Consider the following 20,626-nt stretch of genomic DNA (forward strand, 5'->3'; position numbering starts at 1 on the left):
CTTTCCTCTTTAGCCATTCACGCATCTTTTCATCCTACATAGTTGAGTTTATCTTTATACTATATACCTCTTTACTTCTGTATGCACCCTCTTTGGTTTGAAGCTGGCACAGTACTTACAGTAGAATATCTTTGGCTTCCCTCTGACAACCATGCCTCCATCCTTGCTACCCTCCCTGTTTTCCTTTCCCTGTTGCTTCATAACCTGGGTTGTGAGTAACTGAATCCACTTTCCCTTCTTCCCTTTCTTTCCCCTCTCTCCTCCCTGATGAAGGAACATTTGTTCAGAAAGCTAGGAACGTAAATTTTTGGTTCTGTTTTTTGTGTATCTATCGGCTGTACCGAGCTGAGGTAAGTACTGGCCAGCCCCTCTATCTCTTTGTTAGTATTTGGTTCAGAATATACTGAAGTTTTGCCAGTATTTCCACCTTTCATTCAAAATTAAGACCTTTTCCTGATTCTTAGGATAGTTAAGTTGTATGCAGCATGGTGCGAGTTGCAGTACAGTAGGTTTCTGCTTGGCTTTCCTACCAGCGATCTGCTGCAATGTGTTCACAGGTAGGTGCAGGTAATGGACGGACGTAACTGTGCTGCTGCAGCATGTGTGTTTATGAAAGAAAGTGTTGGGATTGCGAAAAGGGTAGAAATTTTAAATTACGGTTTAAAGTGCATACTAATAAACAGAATGGCTCACAAGAGGTGGCAAAGCACTCAAGAATGAGCAGCACTAACTGGATAACATCATAGACAACATGAGAGTACAGCACTTTGAGGACAAAAGATGGTTTCTATTAAATATAGAGGAAGTTGAGATTTTTTGTACTTTAACACAGTAGTGCACCAGTGTGTTAAATGTGAAGACTTAAGTGTTCAAGGGGCATTTATGGACCCACTTTAGTGATGTTCTCCTTGAGGAGCAGCCAGCAACTTATTCTCATTAGAGGCATTAGATATAAAATTTTATGTTGGTATTCGAAATGGATGCACACAATGAAACAAAGGTGTTGTATAGGTTTTTATAATTTTCTAGGCCTTGAAATACAAAATTTACAGATTTTATGATAGTATTATCATTTGGGGCTGTGCTACATTACAGTATAGTGCTTATCTTTGGTAGGTAAAGATGGCTGCCTTTAGTTTACAAATATGCCTTGTGAGAGTATGATGCACCAACGTGAGATGTTCTAGAAAATGTTTTATGTTTGACAATGCATGCTTGCTGCTGACTTTTTGCTTCAGTTTTGAAGTAGTAACTAATTTATCTGCACTCACCAAGATATGTATATAAGTGACTCAGAACACGTGCAGGTTGAACTTCTATGGGAGCAACTTCAGCTATTGTTTGGACAGTAATATCATGCTGTGCTAATTTTTCCCTGATGTCATCACTTTCAGCTAATATAACAACCTGCACAACAACATCAGGTTTCTTTTCAGAGCACAATCTACGATTTAACGGATCAAGCTCTCCAACTGCCAGGAAACCCTGTGCAATGCAAATGAGACAAGAAATCAATAAAAAGATTCACCATTAACATCAGCAACATAATAAAATACTCTTCAGAAGTTAAAAAATTTCTTTAAAAATTTGTTACAATCTTCCAAAAAAAATTCCAGACACTGCACTAGCTGCTGACAATCCATTATTCCAAGATTATACATGACCAGTTTGCGATACTGTTATCACATCTTCAAATGAAGAAATACAGTAATTAAAAACCTCAGAGAGATAATTATGGTTTGCAATGTATCTCATCATCTAAACTCTAAAATATGAGTCATGAGAACATTGTCAAAGCTGTGGACTAAGTACAGAATCCTGAAACAGACATAATTAACTATTACCTGAATTAATATTTCTTTCTTAATGTATCTCATGCACTTGCTAAATGACCCTTAATTGTGAAGATTTGTCCTTTTATAATAAGCCTTAAGATGGCTACCTGGCTGTCAGAAATAATATCATGGCAAGAAGTGGACATCATTTAACTCAAATCCTGAAATCTCATGGAATAGTCATTTCATGAGGGGAAACTTCAAAAGACAATGAGATTATCTTTGACATTTCCCGCTTCATCTTTGTCCCATACATTCTCACAGAAGCTGGATACATCTCATACTGGCATCTGAGTAACCCGCCCTTCCCAACCTACACCTAAGTCCTCACTGAGGAAGGAACTGGTAGTTCCAAAAGCTAGGATGGTTTCTTTCTATTTCGGTATGTGTCTATCAACAGTGCTAAGAATTTTGGCTGTTGAAGATAAGTATTGGCCAGCCAGTCTGTCTGTATGTCTGTCGCACAAAATTATTAACAGATGAACTCTTGCAGACATACAGATTTATCAATTGTTCCTTAAACTTTCATTTAAAGTACCTCTTCTATTTTTGCTTTAACAAGAACCATTTGTATGAAGTCATATCGTTGCAAGCTGTGCTACATGTAAATGTGGTGTCAAGGTTAGCACTGTTGGCTGACATGTTGTGGGTTGTCAGTTCATACCTGATCACCAGAAATTATTTGCTATTTAGTACTTATTAATTCTGGAAGATTCTCGAAATTTCTTATGTTTATAATATTTCCAGAATCTGGAATGTTTTAAGTTTGTATAAATAGTGGCACTCTCTATCCAGACGGTCATTTCTGTTCTGTCTGTATGGTGGTGTTTGTAATAAATGTGCTTTCAATACTAAGTGTTGTACTTCATTGGAAACTTTGGAATAGAATTCAATTGTCGTTACAGCCTGACAATACTGATCTCATAAACTAGGTTAAAAAGTGATACAAACTCATGGAAAGAAATCAATTACATCATATTTAATTTGCAGCCTGTTTCTTTCCCCATTTAATATATTCATAACAATAATTTACAGCACAAGATAATCTATTAGGCAGATTTTTGAAGTGTAGTTTTAATCAAATGGTCAAAGAAACAAAAGAAGAAACTGTAGTAATGGTACCTCTTGCAGAAGCTTGCCCAGAATGTATAAAGACTGTGCCCACATAAAAGGACAACGACCAACAGCGATGCGTTTCTGACTTCCTGGTTCTTGATACTCTCCAGACACTTTGTCACCAGGCACTGCATAGAGTTCTGGCACCAGTCGTAGACCATCCTCTGTACGAATCAATATCTGCACAGAGAAAATATCTGGATAGAAATTTTGTTGGTAAAAAATAATATGTACCAGGAAATACTAAACTTTCCTATACAAATATTAGGGTCAATCAACTTACACAGCTCCATATAGATACAAGGATATGTCAAGAAATGCACAGACTGAGAGGGTATATGGTAAAAAGCATGAATTTGTTTGCCCTACTCACTCTAGATCGACATATTTAGAAGCGAAATGTGCAGCTAAACTTTGACCACTGGAAGTTACTGTCTTTTACAACAATATCACGTGTTCATAAAGATGGTTTGTGACCAGTACTGCTGCAGTATGTTCGAAGACTGTTCAAACTCTCTCAAGTTTGATGCAGTCTGCACATTAGTGACGTATGTTCAACAGTTACTTGTTTATTGAAAACTGATACATGGGTCATTCTACAAAATCAGGCACACTTTGTAAAAGTTTTTTTTTTTTAAATTTGAAAATAATTAAGTTTTATATATTTTTATGTTAGCACAATCAAGTAAATCAGTACTCAAATACCGGTTCCAAAAAAATTATACTAAAAAAAAAAAAATAGGAAATTTATTCAGCATAGTAAAGAAGCTTGGCAGTAATGGAGGTGATAACTGCCTAAAATATCTGAATATTGGATAAGTTAGAGGTTAATAATCGTCACTGAATTATAAAATGAATCATCGAATGGAAAGATTTAGGTGTTCCTTTTTCCCATGCGCCATTCAAGAGTGGACTGGTAGAGAAGTAGTATGAAAATGGTTCGATGAACCCCCTGCCAGGCACTTAAGTGTGAATTGCAGAGTAACCATGTAGATGTAGCTTTACTGTTTGTACTATTACAATATGAATATATCAAGATACAAATGGTACATCAGGCCAAAATATAACAATTTTTCAACTCATCAAAGTAGTACTGTCCTTGGTTATTGATGTTTAGTGGATTTAAAACTGACACGATTTCACATTGTACTCCATGACACACACTCTTTTTAAGGGAGTACACACAAATTGCCTTAAAAATCTCAGGCCGTAGCCCAAAGGAAGACTGTGCGTGCAGTGAATAGCTTTAAAAACTATAACACATTAGGCTATTATATGAAACATTAATATAAATTTACTCAGCAAGCATATATGAGCTACATAATTCCATCACTACTTTTTAAAAAGTAAATAAAATGGGATCTTTTTGTTGCATGAGGCTAACCTTTTAACATTTTGAAAACCATCTTTAAAAATGTCAAGGTCTAGCTAAAAGACAAATTTCTCACTTATATAGGGACATAGCTTTTCTAATTTGATAAATAAGAGAGCTTATTTTATCATTTAATCCCTAATCAACACTACATTACTAAATTCTCACCTCTGGGAAAGTCAGTTTCTTCGAAGGTGAGAAATATTCACAAAATTAGATGTTGAGCTGCTTCTTTTGAGGTTAGACTTTCCTATCTCCTTAGTGTTAATTTACTATTAATGTATAATCAGTTGATAAAAATAACAGTTACAAATGATTAAAACTTACCCAAAACAGCTCAATAACAGAGGTGATGCTCATTAATGTCAATATTTCTTCTTGGCAATGTAATAACTTAACTCAAACTTTACAATTACACAAGCCACACTATAAACATGCCCTTTTTTAGAATGACCCGTATTAACAGCACAATGAACAGGAAAGTGTCAGAAACATATTACATCAACAATCCTTAAATGATAAACACAGGTACGGAGATTCTGAATTTAACATTTTTGGCTGTCAAATGAACCTTGTGTGAGTCTTAAATGACTAACACAGAGGAATCTTGCAGAAGAAATCCTGGTCAACTGTAAAGGCAGTCACTGGTACCAAAGGTAGTGGTCAGACACTCAAGGATGGCACAGGAGCCAAAATTGAGGGTAGTAAGAAAAATCAGAAATGTTGAACTCTATCTTCAAATACTCCTTTACAAACGAAGAATCGGGAGTACTGCCCCAGTTTAATTCTTGAACTATTGTAAAGATGAGTAATATAAATGTTAGTACCAGTGGCATTTAGAAACAGCAGGAATTGCTAAAATCAACAAGGGCCCAGAGCACAGTGGTATAACTGTCAGTTGATATATGGGTCATTCCATGTCAGTTCAACCAGGGGCTCCAGCTCATTGTCTCAAATTTGACTGAACTTCAGTACACTAATTCTACCATGTGTGGAACACTCACGTACAAAAATTTAAATTCCCTTGCCAATTACTTCCAAAATTATGACTTGTGAAAGAAGGTGGTGTGACCCGTAAATTGCAACCCGCATCTGGCAATCAATCTTCAGACCCAACTTCAGGTCTTGGGGAAAAACTTTGGAACTATTCCACACAGTCCAGTGAAATTTTTACAACCCAGTAACATCCATTTAGAGAATACACTCCATGAATCAAAACACCAACAACATATTTCTGACAGAAAATAAAAAATTCCAAAATGAGATTAAAAAAATGTAATACGTTAAAAGATACATATTGTAGGTGCCCTCTGTGCCAAATATAATTCACTCAAAAAGGGTATAAATTTTTTTGTGGTAAGCTTAATGGGGCCTAAACGCACACAGAACTCATCGTGCCCATATCAGTCACAAAAACTGAGTTACATGCACACTTAAACACAAAAATTTGAAAAATTGCCTGAAAAAGATGGACTTTCGAAGTGTGGTAGCACAAAAGGGACACGTGGTATCCAAGCCAAATTTCACACAGTGCATAAGTAGACCATAATGATATACATCTCAAAATTTCAGCATGTTATTGCAAGATGCTTGTGTACAATAGAAGTTGACAAATGTATTTGGTGATGTGGCCATTGTTCCACAACACAATTTTGTAAAAACATATCATAAACTGTTCTGCCTCTTCTTAGCCTCTCCCACAACTGTTTAATCACTAAGCAACAACAGACAGACAGATTAACACAACCTATCATTAATGTTTACTGCACCTTAACTGCTAAAAACCAGTCGATTGTGCTTCGAACCCGTCAAATTGTACTGTCTTTCTGACACTGTGGTAGGAACTGGAACTGTCATAAGAATATGTTCAAAAGGAATCCAGCACCTGTCTGCCAAATGTGGCCAATGAAATGATCTTGCTGGTCCTGCTGGTGCCATGAAGTTCACAAATACATCACCTTCTGCTTCACAGCACTCTGCAACACATCCTAAGTACCATTTGTCATCATAAACAGCAATAACATAGCAACCTGGTTGTATGTTGCTGCTTTTTCTTCTGAATCCTGAGTCAGACACACTGTGAAGACACATGTCTGCTCATCTGCACATTATCAGAGTCTGCTGGAGAGAAGTGACGATGGCTCCTTGTGCCTGCAACAGTTTTAACGTGTTCTAGTCTGCTTTTTAGCAACTCTTCAACTGATTTCACCTCATCTTTCAAAACATAGAATGATTGTGTGCCAGAGATATTTTTCTGTACCCAGGTAAATAATTGAAGAGGTGTGAGAATGTGACCTTCTGTAGGGTGCTGCAGAGTAGCTTGTGATGCCATGCGCTTAATGGTAGCACCAATACCATCACATACATTTTTACCATGACTTGTTTCGAAAAAATTCCATTCTGCATGAATCTGAAAATCATGGTAATGCATGCATAAATTTTTGAGATTTTTACAGTTTTTGTACTGACTAGCTGCCCTATCACTTAAGTATTTCACAAAATGTATGCGAGGCAGCTTGTTTTTCACATATGCCATGACAGTGTGAATGTGGGCATGAACTGCAATGGCATCATGAATTAAGCAGTCACTAAAAACGTACAGGTTCATGACAGACACATCACCCACCCGATTCACCTCTATAGTAAATCGCAAATGGCTGGAGAGTTGCTTGACTGTTGTCCCGATGATATCCTTGGGTGGCATCTTGAACTATAAATACATAATTTTCAGATAAGTCTAGTATTACTATAATTTCATCTTGTTTCAAATTATCCTTACAAAACTAGAGATAAGCGGATTGTGCTGTTGCTGTGAAGCTGTGTGTGGTCAGTTTGTCCGTTTTTTGACATTTCAACAAAATCTTCCACTGTACGTTGCTTTGTTTCAAGACTTGTGCGATCCATGTGTGTCCACTCTTTATAAGAAACAAGTTTATCGTCATCCATAAGGAGTTCACCATACAGTTTGTTATTCATATGTTGTGCAAGATTTGCCTTACCAGGACACTTTTCACACCTGTGTATCATGCACTGGTAGGAACTGATGTCACACACTAGCAGCTTCATTGCACCTTTGTAATCCAGACCAGAATCCTTTATAGCAGCAAACATCAGCTTAGCATTTTGATGGGTCTCACATACACAAACATTGTGTGTGCCCTTTGCACTTACAGGCACAACCCATTTTGGCCGAAGATTGAAAAAAGATGATAAACCTACATTGGTACTGGGATACTTTTCCTTGAATTCTACATATAGGTCTGATATGTTGCATAGCAACAGTCTTTTTTGCATCTGTACACGTACAGTTCCCATTTTCACCATTACATAGTCTTTTTTCCAGGCATTATTCGGCTGTAGTCATTATTTTCATAAAACTCCGACACTAGCACCTTTATTTCTGAACTCAATTGCTTACCCTGAGCCTGTTGAAGTTGTGGAAGCACTCCTTGGGTTACTTTTATTTTCCTAGCTTGCTTTACCATATATGTAGAAACATTGAATTCCTTTGCAGTGTAGTCAATAGACCAGCCGGAAGGTCCAACGGTAAGAATAGCTACTTTTTCCTGCTTATGGATATGCCACATTTTTCTTTCAAATCATGCACAATTTTGTCCAAATCAGAGCATTTCTGGCATGATTTCTGTTCCTTTGGAGCAGATAGTTCTTCCTCTTCCACCATTAGTGTGTCAGATATTTTGTGTTTTAATTCCATTTGAGCTTCTTATAGTTTTCTTCTACCACAGCTGGGCCTGTCTCTTTTCCCAACTTTGTGTGTCTTCATGGGAGAAAAACCAAGAGCAGTCACTGAAGTATTTAATTGCTCATCCGCTGTGGTTGTTGGTGGCTGATACTCTTTGTCACTGTCATGTAAATTATCAGAATATTCTTCATTTTTTAGCAGTGTAACACACCTGGAACATAACTTTTGTCCTGGTTTCGTGTTAAGTCCCATGCACTGATTCACTTTCAATACTGATTTTATATCAATTTCTCTGAGGCTACACTCCACTGTCTTCTTATGAATCCGAAATGGATCAAAACAACTTCTTTGTAGGAATTAACACTTATCCAGAAACACTTTCATATGATGGTAACAAACACTAAAGTTTCCTTGAACTGTACTTCTTGTGCCCACAGGGTGTATCACAGATCTCCATAGCAACAAATCTTGGTCCGAGTCATCCACATCATACAGTACAAAGCGAATGCCACATTTTGTTCCATATGTTGTTTTACGACATTCAGATGCTTGCGCTCTACCAATACTGTAACTTGTTTGAACAAGCACCACTAGTACACTCTTCTGCCTCCATACTGACTTTCCACAACAGTACTGACCAGTCTGAACTAGAAACTTAAAAACATGAGTAACCTGTAATTGTTGCTTGTTTCCTTTGTTGTTCCTGCCTAATAATGACTCATTCTTTCCCTAAAAACTACCATTGTTCAACTTTCTGTTGCCTAATGGTTCCCAACAATTGCCGCAGCTTTATCTGAAACAAGCTGTCTGCATCATCACTATTACTTGCTAAAGCATTTTAAAAGAAACATAACCAAATACATCTCTGTCAACTTTTATTGTACACAAATGCCTTGCAATAACAAGTTGAAATTTTGCCACATATTATATTATGGTCTACTTATGCAGTATTTGAAATTTGGCTTGGATATCACTTGTACCTTTTGTGCTACCACACTTCGAAAATCCATCTTTTTCAAGCAATTTTTCAAATTTTTGTGTTTAAGTGTGCATGTAACTCAGTTTTTGTGACTGATATGGGCATGATGAGTTCTGTGTGTGTTTAGGCCCCATTAAGCTTACCACAAAAAAATTTATACCCTTTTGAGTGAATTATATTTGGCACAGAGGGCACCTATAATATGTATCTTTTAACGTATTACATTTTTTAATCACATTTTGGAATTTTTTATTTTCTGTCAGAAATATGTTGTTGGTGTTTTGATTCATGGAGTGTGTTCTCTAAATGGATGTTACTGGGTTGTAAAAATTTCACTGGACTGCGTGGAATAGTTCCAAAGTTATTAAGACCTGAAGTTGGGTCTGAAGATAGATTGCCAGATGTGGGTTGCAATTTCTGGGTCACATCACCTTCTTTCACAAACCATAATTCTGGAAGTAATTGGCAGGGGAACTTAAAATTTTGTACATGAGTGTTCCACACTTGGTAGCATTGTTGTGCTAAATTTCAGCCAAATCTGAGACTATCAGCTGGAACATTTTCTCAAATTGGTTGAATTGACATATGTAATTTGCAGCTCAGTTAGACTCTCTCTTAATCGTAATGTAACACAGTTCCTCAGACAATAAACTATACCCAGTTGGTTGAAGAAGGCACAGGTTACACCCACTTACAAAAAGAGTAACCAAAAAGTCCAGACAACTACCATCCAATATCACTGACATCCATCCATTGTAGACTCTTATATATACAACCTTAGCTCAAAAGTAATGAGATATCTCGAAAGGAATGACAGTCCCCACACCAACTACTGTGGGTTCTGAAAACAACGATCACACAAAACCTGTGCTTTTCACACATGATGTTCTGAAAGCTTTGGATCATGCTAATCAGGTGCATGTAGCATTTATTGATATCAAAAAACAAAACAAAAAAGAAACATTTAACTCAGTACCAAACCGACGATTATTAACAAATGTATGATCAAACAAGGTATTGAACAAAATTTGTAATTGGACTGAATGTTTCTCAGCAGAGCAGGCACAGCACATAATCTTGTACGGAGAGTCACTGACAATAATTGTAGAAGTAGCTTCAGGTGTGCCCCAGATATGTGTGTTGGGAACCTTGCTGTTTATGCTGTACATTAATGACCTGGCAGACAACATTAATAACAACGTCTGCAGCTACATACACAATCCACAAGTCACCATACAGGGCATGGTGGTGGGCACCTTGTAGCACTGCTAATCATTCCCTGTCCTGAAATCACAGGACACTCTCACCTTAACACTAAACTGGTTCTCGGCTAACAAATGTCTACCATGTAAACGAGAGAAAACTCAGCCTCTGCAGTTAGGACTGGCTAACGAGGTTAGGCTCTAAATCCATAAAACTACTTGGAATACACATTGATTCCAAACTTATCTGCCAACCCCCAATCAACCAGGTCTGCAAAAAGTTATCAAGAGTGTCCTATCTCAACTGGAAACTGTTTGATCTAGTGAATAACAAATATCTCAGAACAGCTTACTTTGGAATTTTTCAATCTCATATATCTTATGGGCTGTTACTATGGGGCCACTCATGTCATGTCAGTGATGTACTACTGATGCAGAAAAAGGTGCTATGAATAATGTTCAAGACTGGTAGAAGGGAACTCTGCCCTCCCTTATTCATCAAAATGGAAATAATGACAGTTTTATTTATTTATTTAATTGTATGGCTAGGGCCCTCCATAGGACAGGCCGTTCGCCGAGTGCTGGTCTTTCAATTTGATGCCGCTTCAGCAACCTGCAGTCGATGAGGATGATAGGATGATAATGAGGACAGCACAACACCCAGTCACTGGGTGGAGAAAATTCCCCGACCCAGCTAGGAATCAAACCCTGACCCAGAGGGTTGACAATCCGTCACACAGACCATTCAGCTACTGGGGTGGAAGTAATGACAGTGATAAATCTTTATATTTATGCATCACTGATACATGCTAAAAAGGACAGAACAAAATTTAATATTAGAGAGAATATACACTTTCATGACACCAGAAACAAAGAGAGTATTGACATTCCTAGACATAGGCTGACAAAAATGGGCAAATCTCACAAAGTGAACTGTTTGAAATTATTTAACAAATTACCACATACTGCACTCAATACACATTTCAATAATTTTAAAAGTAAACTGCACAAATGGTTAATAGACAATCCATACGACAGTCTTACAGAATTCTTGGATACTTTTAACATAGAAATTGAGTTTTTAGGTCTATGATTGCAATACTGTACAACTGATTAATGTAGCATAAATAATTTGTACTTATTATGTAAACACTAATATAGTAACTTCTTATGTATCTTGACATCATTATAAAGCCTATTTCACTGAATGTGGTCAATGGCAAATAAAGAATCTGAATTTGAATCTTACAAATGGAGTGAGGGAAACACAACTGTCTATATGCTTCCATACAATCCCCGACTTCTCTTACCTTGACTCTATAGTCCTCACTTGAGATGTCTGTTGGTGGCAGTAGGATTGTTCCGAAGCTTGTCGCAAATGCCAGTTCTCTGAACTTTCTCAGTAGTGTTTTGCTGAAAGGATGTCTTCTTCCTTACAGGGACTCACATTTGAGTTCACAGAACTTGTCGGTAATACTCGTATATTGGTTGAACCTAACAGTAACAAATCAGACCTCTGAACTGTTTTGGTTGTCATACATTGATGACATCATGACTTGTACGTTGATACGCTTAAGGCTATTGGGAGCCATCAAGGACACTCCAAGGTAGGAGACCAGATACCCAATGCAGAGAGCAGGCGAAAGTGGTACTGTTTAGCTCTGGAAACTGCAGATGCTCTGGGCAGCTGACCCAAGGGAGAAGTTACACCTCAGAGAATTAACTGGTAACTCCAGTCACCATCTAGATGCTGTCATTGTACAAGATGGCAACAAAAAGGCACGTCTTAGCAGTGGCAGCAAGTTTTATACTTGCTCCTGAGAACTGCAATGTCATTGGGTTTACACGGGTTAGAGTACTACTACAACACTCCCCATTCACAGAAGAACAGATGGCAGGGCCAAATGACATAAAACACTGTTGTTGCTGACCATAATAGGAGTGTCAGTGACATTTAACTTTCAGCTGAATATTACTGATACCAATCTTGGAGTTTGTTAATGTAAAATTCAGAAGCGTCCCTACTTACCAAACAGGAGTAGGGGAGGAATCTAAATGCAGTTGGCCGGAGGTGCCCTGGAGGCGCAGAACGACTCACCAGATTGGCTGAAGCTTGTTAAGTGCCGGTGGATTGGTGGGTCAACTATAGGAAGGGAGAAATCATGTGCCACAATGATTCTTTAAAAAAAAACTTGTTTTTGTATTCAGAGGGGATTCTCAGTTAGACTGATGGTGTGGCAACCCCATGTCACTCGTGGCCAGCCCTGGTAAGCTCCGACATGTCCTTTTTTCTCACTCTGAGTGCTCCTCTCAAGTTTGTGCTCCTGTTGAGCAACCACTTGCCTCCTTTGCTATTTCTAATGTTAAGAATTAGTCTTCGGTGTATTAATTAGTCTGATCATAAATAAATAGTGTTAATCAGACCCTTGAATTCCAAGAGGCTTCTCCTGCAAATGTTCTGTTGAGTCCCAGAATCTGCATCTCTCATAAGTGCCCTGCGACAATGTTTGGTGCTGATCCAGGTCAACAATTGTCTTCACTGGGAATTTGTCTTTCTGGAGTTGCTCCTCACTGCAGACTGCCCAGAAACCCCCTAACTTCCCTCTAATGCAATCGGGAGGGTATCCCAAACTCTCTGACAGTAGTCAAAACACCTTCCACAAGTGTTGTTAAAATTGTCTACTTTACAGTTGAGCTACACTTTCCTAGAGTTCTTCCAATACACTGAAGTCAAACATTCGCCTTCCCTACACAGACCTTACGTACTCATTCTATTTCTTATCATTTTGCAATGTTTCAGCTACATATTTAATTGTCCTAACTTGTGTCAAGCAACACACCACTAATACTGATTCAAACATTACAGACCTCACATTTTTCACAGATGGTGCAGTGTACTATAATGAAGTGCATCTGAATAAAGTTGCACAGATATCAATGAATCGCAATTTGAGTCTGTCAACTCGTAGAAATATCTGCATATGACAATTTGTGGGAGATATAAAATGAAATCATCATAAAAGCTCAATCAGAGATAAAGCAGGTGGCTGACTTTGATTCATTGGAAGAGTCCAGAGAAAATGCACTCATTCAGCAAAGGATGTTGCATACAAACCATTCACGTGCTTTGCCTCAGAGTGTTGCTCAGATTCATGGACTAATACCAAATGAGACTAACAGGGTGTACTGAATGTATAATGAAGAGGGAGCACGAATGGTCACAGATTTGTTTTATTCAAGAGACAGAATTACATAATTTGCTGAAAAACTTGACCTGGCAGACACTTGAAGATAGACATTTGAAATCCCGCGAAAACTTACAAGGTTAAAAGGACCAATATTGAATAAGGAATCTAGGAATCCAGTAAAGCCCTCTGTGTATCATTGCCATATCAATCACAGAGGCAAGTTTAGATGGATTACAGCATTCACAGGAACATTTAACCAGCCATTCTCCGTCTGCTTTATATGTAAATGGAACGGGAAGAAACCCTTACAAAGGACACATGAGGAAGCAACCTCTGCCAAGTACTTTACAGTTGTTTATATAATATGGATGTAGATGCACATTAATATTCACCAATGACAGAGAGAAATGAACAGCAAATGAACAACATTTTTCAGTAACCAACTGTGATAATGGATGGTATAAATCTTCCAGAATGAAGCAATAAACAGGAAGGCTGATGAGGATATCAAGAAAGTCTACAATGTAGCTGCAAAGTGCCAAAGTGGAAACATGTCATGAGAAAGTCACTATTTCATATTTTTAGTAAATCATTTAGACTTTTCACTTACCTCTTCCAATGCTTCTGCATATTCTGTGACAGCTTCTTTATTTCCTTGAAAGCAGTAGTCAAGTATCAAATAACAGAAGAACAATGGCCATTCACATTCTATTTTTTCAAACATTCTCAGTTCCCAAGGCTCATAGTACAAGCGGTTTGGATCCTTTAATACAAGAGTAACAATTTATAAAACAAATTATCGTATTGAAAATGAAAAAGCAAAGCTGAGAGTGGTTAATCTTTACATTACAGTTCTACAAAGAGGTCTATGAACATGATAAATTAGTTTTCAAGAGGATTGCTGCGATAATAAATTGACACCAAATGCCCTAGATTTTGAATTTAAAAAAATAACTCATACTCCCCAAAATACAAAGCCTGTATTATTTGCGAAAGGAGAATGACAAGGTGAGTCTACTACAACACATAGGCACCATGAAATTAACACGCTAACTGAAAAGAAAAGTCTTCCAATACCACAATAATACAAATAAACTGTTATCCCTATTACTTAGAAAGGCATTAAAAGTTACAAAAACAATTATTTCATTGCAAAAACTGAAATACTAGAGGATTGCAGGATACATCTCATTTCTTGTACATGCCTAATAATACCTGACACAGAAGGAGGAATATTCTCTAAGCATTAAATCTGTCCACAGAGGTGAACACAAAATAAATCATGAAAGTTATACATTAATTGCCACCTCTACTCTGTTATCAGACATAAATAATGGAAGGAGTAAAGGTAACAGCCAAATAAGGTGGGTAGAAATCTCTTTTGGCATCATCTGTCTTCATGGTTGAAATTTTAGGTGTTTCAGCTGTATTTCATTAATATACTGTTATGGGATAATCCATTCGGATATTTTATTGGTGGCGTTTAATTTACAAGACTGATTTCAAAATTATACAATTTCATCTTCTGATATGCCTGTGGCAATTCAACTCAACCAAAACACTGATGTACATTAAGTGATCCAAAACGTAACCACACTCAAAATGAGTAGTGCTATTGTAAATACAAAATATGCCAGTTCTTGCGTGCATCCAATATGGAGGCCAAACATACAGTAACTGAATTTTGTTCAGGGAAAAGTATACTATACAGAAATCATAGCTAAGTTTTCAAACAATGAAGCCAACTAAATCAATGTAGCAGTTGTATCTCTATGTCTGTGTTTCTTGTTTATTAGTCGTTTGGAAGGATATGAACACAAAGTTTAACAGTGAGTCCTACCTTACATCTGCACCCATGGACTGGTCAACTTCACAGTTATACAGTAAATGGTTATCTCCATTCATAATTTGTATTTCACTCAATACCATATTAGTATTGTCAGATTTTGATATTATTAAATTTTCCCATTTTTCTGGTTGTGAGTACTACAAATACACTCCTGGAAATTGAAATAAGAACACCGTGAATTCATTGTCCCAGGAAGGGGAAACTTTATTGACACATTCCTGGGGTCAGATACATCACATGATCACACTGACAGAACCACAGGCACATAGACACAGGCAACAGAGCATGCACAATGTCGGCACTAGTACAGTGTATATCCACCTTTCGCAGCAATGCAGGCTGCTATTCTTCCATGGAGACGATCGTAGAGATGCTGGATGTAGTCCTGTGGAACGGCTTGCCATGCCATTTCCACCTGGCGCCTCAGTTGGACCAGCGTTCGTGCTGGACGTGCAGACCGCGTGAGATGACGCTTCATCCAGTCCCAAACATGCTCAATGGGGGACAGATCCGGAGATCTTGCTGGCCAGGGTAGTTGACTTACACCTTCTAGAGCACGTTGGGTGGCACAGGATACATGCGGACGTGCATTGTCCTGTTGGAACAGCAAGTTCCCTTGCCGGTCTAGGAATGGTAGAACGATGGGTTCGATGACGGTTTGGATGTACCGTGCACTATTCAGTGTCCCCTCCCCAGGAGATCGCTCCCCACACCATGATGCCGGGTGTTGGCCCTGTGTGCCTCGGTCGTATGCAGTCCTGATTGTGGCGCTCACCTGCACGGCGCCAAACACGCATACGACCATCATTGGCACCAAGGCAGAAGCGACTCTCATCGCTGAAGACGACACGTCTCCATTCGTCCCTCCATTCACGCCTGTCGCGACACCACTGGAGGCGGGCTGCACGATGTTGGGGCGTGAGCGGAAGACGGCCTAACGGTGTGCGGGACCGTAGCCCAGCTTCATGGAGACGGTTGCGAATGGTCCTCGCCGATACCCCAGGAGCAACAGTGTCCCTAATTTGCTGGGAAGTGGCGGTGCGGTCCCCTACGGCACTGCGTAGGATCCTACGGTCTTGGCGTGCATCCGTGCGTCGCTGCGGTCCGGTCCCAGATCGACGGGCACATGCACCTTCCGCCGACCACTGGCGACAACATCGATGTACTGTGGAGACCTCACGCCCCACGTGTTGAGCAATTCGGCGGTACGTCCACCCGGCCTCACGCATGCCCACTATACGCCCTCGCTCAAAGTCCGTCAACTGCACATACGGTTCACGTCCACGCTGTCGCGGCATGCTACCAGTGTTAAAGACTGCGATGGAGCTCCGTATGCCACGGCAAACTGGCTGACACTGACGGCGGCGGTGCACAAATGCTGCGCAGCTAGCGCCATTCGACGGCCAACACCGCGGTTCCTGGTGTGTCCGCTGTGCCGTGCGTGTGATCATTGCTTGTACAGCCCTCTCGCAGTGTCCGGAGCAAGTATGGTGGGTCTGACACACCGGTGTCAGTGTGTTCTTTTTTCCATTTCCAGGAGTGTATTTTCTAGGTGTATGGTACTGATCTGACACTAAAGTGAAATCACCTTTTGATGTAAATTCCTGTATTGTTCAGATACCCAAGTAAAATACTACAAAACAGAGTGATTTGCTAGTAAACTGCAGTTAATAAGTCCATATCTCTCAAAAACAGATGTATCAAACAATAGAAAATCCCGGACAGAATAATGACAAAATTATGAAAAGACAGATTGCTACTCACCATATAGCCGAGATGTTGTCACAGACAGGCACAACAAAAAGACTATTAAACACATAAGCTTTTGGCCAGAAGACCAGACTACGAGCAACTGGCCTCAGCTGCCACTGACAGTGTGTATGTTGTCTGTTTCAGAAGAAGGCCTGTTACTAGTCTTTTTGTTATGCCTCTCTGCAACTCAACATCTCCATTATATGGGGAGAAGCAATCTACCCCTATCATAATTTTGTCAAAAACAGATATATACTATTATAAAAGGTTTTCAGCTCTTGTTTATGGATGTAAAATGTATGAAATTTAGGAAAATCAGTTTAGGACCACATTAAAATTGTTTCCAACCTGTAAATTGTTTCTCTTTTGCAAACTGTTTAACTGGATGCAAATAGCCTACACACATCTGAAGTGATAACATAATTACATGGGAGAAGGTGACAGACGTTACTGGTTGTGTATCACAGATTTTTTACAATTATAAATTTATAGTTTGATTCAAACTTATAATTTTTTTAACATTTACAATGCATAATCACTAATATACCTCTTTTGGTGTTTTATACCCATCTCTTAAGAAACGTTTGCAACCATATCGCCCCTGTAGCTTTGACACAACGGCTGAACGTGTCAGCTGGATCAGTTGCGGATCATCCACTGCGAATGCAGGGAAACTAATAATTGATAACAATCCACTGTCCAACTCCTTTGAGTTTGATTCTCGAGGTAACATAGACTGCAAAAAATTAATAAAGAAAATATATATTACACATTTGAACTCAGCATAAAGATGTGAGTGTTAAGCACTACAAAAAAACACAAACTCTCTGTTACACTGGTTAGTACAAATGACAACAACAAACATCTGAAAATAATGCTACATCTTGACAACTTTTCTCCGTGGGATCTTAAGTTTTTAATTACATATACATCTCAAACAAATCGTACTTTATATACCACAAATGATAACAAAATTATTGCAAGATGGTAACTCTTCCAAGTTATTTGTTGGATGTCACCAATAATACTCTAACTTTAGCAAAAATTTTATTTTGTTTGTCAGAGATACAGCTGAAGGCACTAGCATAGCCTGGGAGGATGGCACTTGTCTCATAGGTAGCTGGTCTGAAACTTTGTGGTGACTGAAATTTTCGATGATAGTATTTTGTCACTAAAGGGAACAGAATAGAGATCGTGGTAAGCAGTTCCTGATCACAGTTAGATTAAATTCCAAATCTCTTCATGGTGGCTCATAAAACAAACAAACACTGTCCAAACAGGCCTTGAAGGCCCAATGGTACCGACCGGCCGTTGAGCCGTCCTGAGCCCTTAGGTGTCACTGGATGCAGATACAGGGGGTATGCGGTCAGCACACTGCTCTCCTGGCCATTGGCAGTTTTCGTGACCAGGGTCACTGCTTCTCAATCAGGTAGCTCCTCAACTGGTTTCACATGGGCTGAGTGCACCCCACTTGCCAGCAGCACTTGGCAGATCTGGACAGTAACCCAACCAAGTGCAAGTCCAGCCCAACAGCACTTAACTTTGGTGATTGACAGGAACTAGTGTCACCACTGTGGTACAGCCAATGGTTCACTAGGTATGGTAATCCCCAACATTTCATTGAAACTTCCTTGCCAAGAGACTGTGGCTGATATAGAAAGAAATTATTCCTTAACGCTTCGTCTCTGAGTGCAGGATTTAATGAAACAGGTCAGTGGTATACTTACAGTGTTTGGTAAAGAAAATTATAAACTTATCATGATCCAAAAAATTTTTCATAAAATATATTTTTTACATATTTACATTTATAATCCTGATGGGGCTTATCTTCTATTTTGGTATAAGGGATAAGGGTCTCTGGTAGTTCATTATAGAGTTACTGCATTTCATTTGGTTACTGGCCCTACTTAGCCTTGTATCTGTATTGCACTCAAAATGGTGCACAACAGTGCTGTGTACTGTTTGCTCAGGGTATCTAGTGTTTGCGACACAAGTACCCATTATACTTTTTGTCTTCTAGCTCGCATTCAATATTGCTCGGTTCTGTACTGAGTTAATTTTTGTGGCATTGTTAGTTTACAAGAATGGTAATACACAATGGTATGGCTATATTTACTGATGAAGAGTTGGCCAACATGCACCTCTGATTATGTTTTTATTTCTTGTTAGAAGTGGAATAAATGAAAGTAAGTTGATCTCTAGTCCTATTCAAACCCCAAATCAGGAATTTGATGAAATGGACAGGATCGTTCCTATCATTAATTCTGATAGGAAGAGAAGTTTTGTAGAGTTGATGGTCATTAAAAAGGAGAGGATTGATACCTCTATAAATGGGGTATGAACCCATTAGCTTGATTAGCTTACCTTTTTACATTAAGGTGTATGATGCACATTAGTTTTTGATACTAAAGTAAAGTAAATAAGTACATAAAATTACCTTCATTAAACAAATTACATAAGACAGAATTAAACTACCTCCTTTAGTATCAAAAACTAATGTGCATCATACACCTTAATGTAAAATGGTAAGCTAATCAAGCCACCGTTGGATAAACAGCTGCCAGCAGAAAGTCGTATACTCCTAGCTCACTTATTTGTTACATAGTTTAATTCTTAATTTCTTTGCGTGTTTTTGGTACTTGCATTGTTTAATTCATAAATTTCGGGCATATTATAGTATTTGAGAGTTGTAGCATCGCGTTTTAGTACCTGAATAGTGTAAAATCGCGTAGTCTCCTTCGCCGCCGAGCAGTGTATCAGCAGTGCGCAAGTAGCAGCATTACTGCATTTACTAGGCAATCTTGTATTTTAATAACCGTTTAAATTTTGTGTTGATTTGTTTGTGCTCTCTGTAGATTAGTTCAGACGTTCTTTGCACAACAGTTTTTAGCATGGATAGGGACTGCAACTGCTGTGTTCGGATGCAGGCTGAGTTGGCATCCCTTCACTCCCAGCTTCAGGCAGTGTTGGCTTCGGTCACACAGCTTGAGGCTGTTGCCAATGGGCATCACTGTGGGGGTCCGGATGGGGGTTTGTCGGGGACGGCCAGCTCGTCCTACGCATCCCCCGATTGGACGACTGTGGCTGTCCGGGATACTGCCCAAATTGAGGCTGATCAGTCACCTGTGGTAGAGTGGGAGGTTGTCTCGAGGTGTGACAGGGGGCGAAAGACATTCTGGAGGGCTGAACGGAAGGCCTCTCCAGTTTGTCTGATGAACCGGTTTCAGGCTCTGTCTAAGGCTGATACTGATCTTCGACCGGACATGGCTGCTTGTCCTGTTCCAGAGGTTTCCTCAGTCTGCAAGATCCGGGCGGTCGCAGAGGGTGGGCTTACTGGTAATTGGGAGCTCCAACATCAGGCACGTAATGGGGCCCCTTAGGGATATGGCAGCAAGAGAGGGGAAGAAAACCAATGTGCACTCCGTGTGCATACCGGGGGGAGTCATTCCAGATGTGGAAAGGGTCCTTCCGGATGCCATGAAAGGTACAGGGTGCACCCATCTGCAGGTGGTCGCTCATGTCAGCACCAATGATGTGTGTCGCTATGGATCGGAGGAAATCCTCTCTGGCTTCCGGCGGCTATCTGATTTGGTGAAGACTGCCAGTCTCGCTAGCGGGATGAAAGCAGAG

General features: G+C 39.3%; 1 protein-coding gene across 2 annotated transcripts in view; it reads right to left on the reverse strand.

Moving 5' to 3' along the window:
• LOC124788353 (probable phosphorylase b kinase regulatory subunit alpha) overlaps window positions 1–20,626 on the reverse strand; it is a 262,109-nt gene that overhangs the window by 151,049 nt on the left and 90,434 nt on the right. For both annotated transcript variants that reach the window (XM_047255616.1, XM_047255615.1), the window contains exons 6-9: window positions 17,544–17,732; window positions 14,006–14,158; window positions 2,958–3,131; window positions 1,272–1,485 (exon numbers count right to left, since the gene is read on the reverse strand). In XM_047255616.1, the coding sequence (XP_047111572.1) occupies window positions 1,272–1,485; window positions 2,958–3,131; window positions 14,006–14,158; window positions 17,544–17,732 (730 nt within the window). The remainder of the gene's footprint in view (window positions 1–1,271; window positions 1,486–2,957; window positions 3,132–14,005; window positions 14,159–17,543; window positions 17,733–20,626) is intronic.

The sequence above is a fragment of the Schistocerca piceifrons genome, chromosome 3 (assembly GCF_021461385.2).
Source record: "Schistocerca piceifrons isolate TAMUIC-IGC-003096 chromosome 3, iqSchPice1.1, whole genome shotgun sequence".
Taxonomy (NCBI): Eukaryota; Metazoa; Arthropoda; class Insecta; order Orthoptera; family Acrididae; genus Schistocerca; species Schistocerca piceifrons.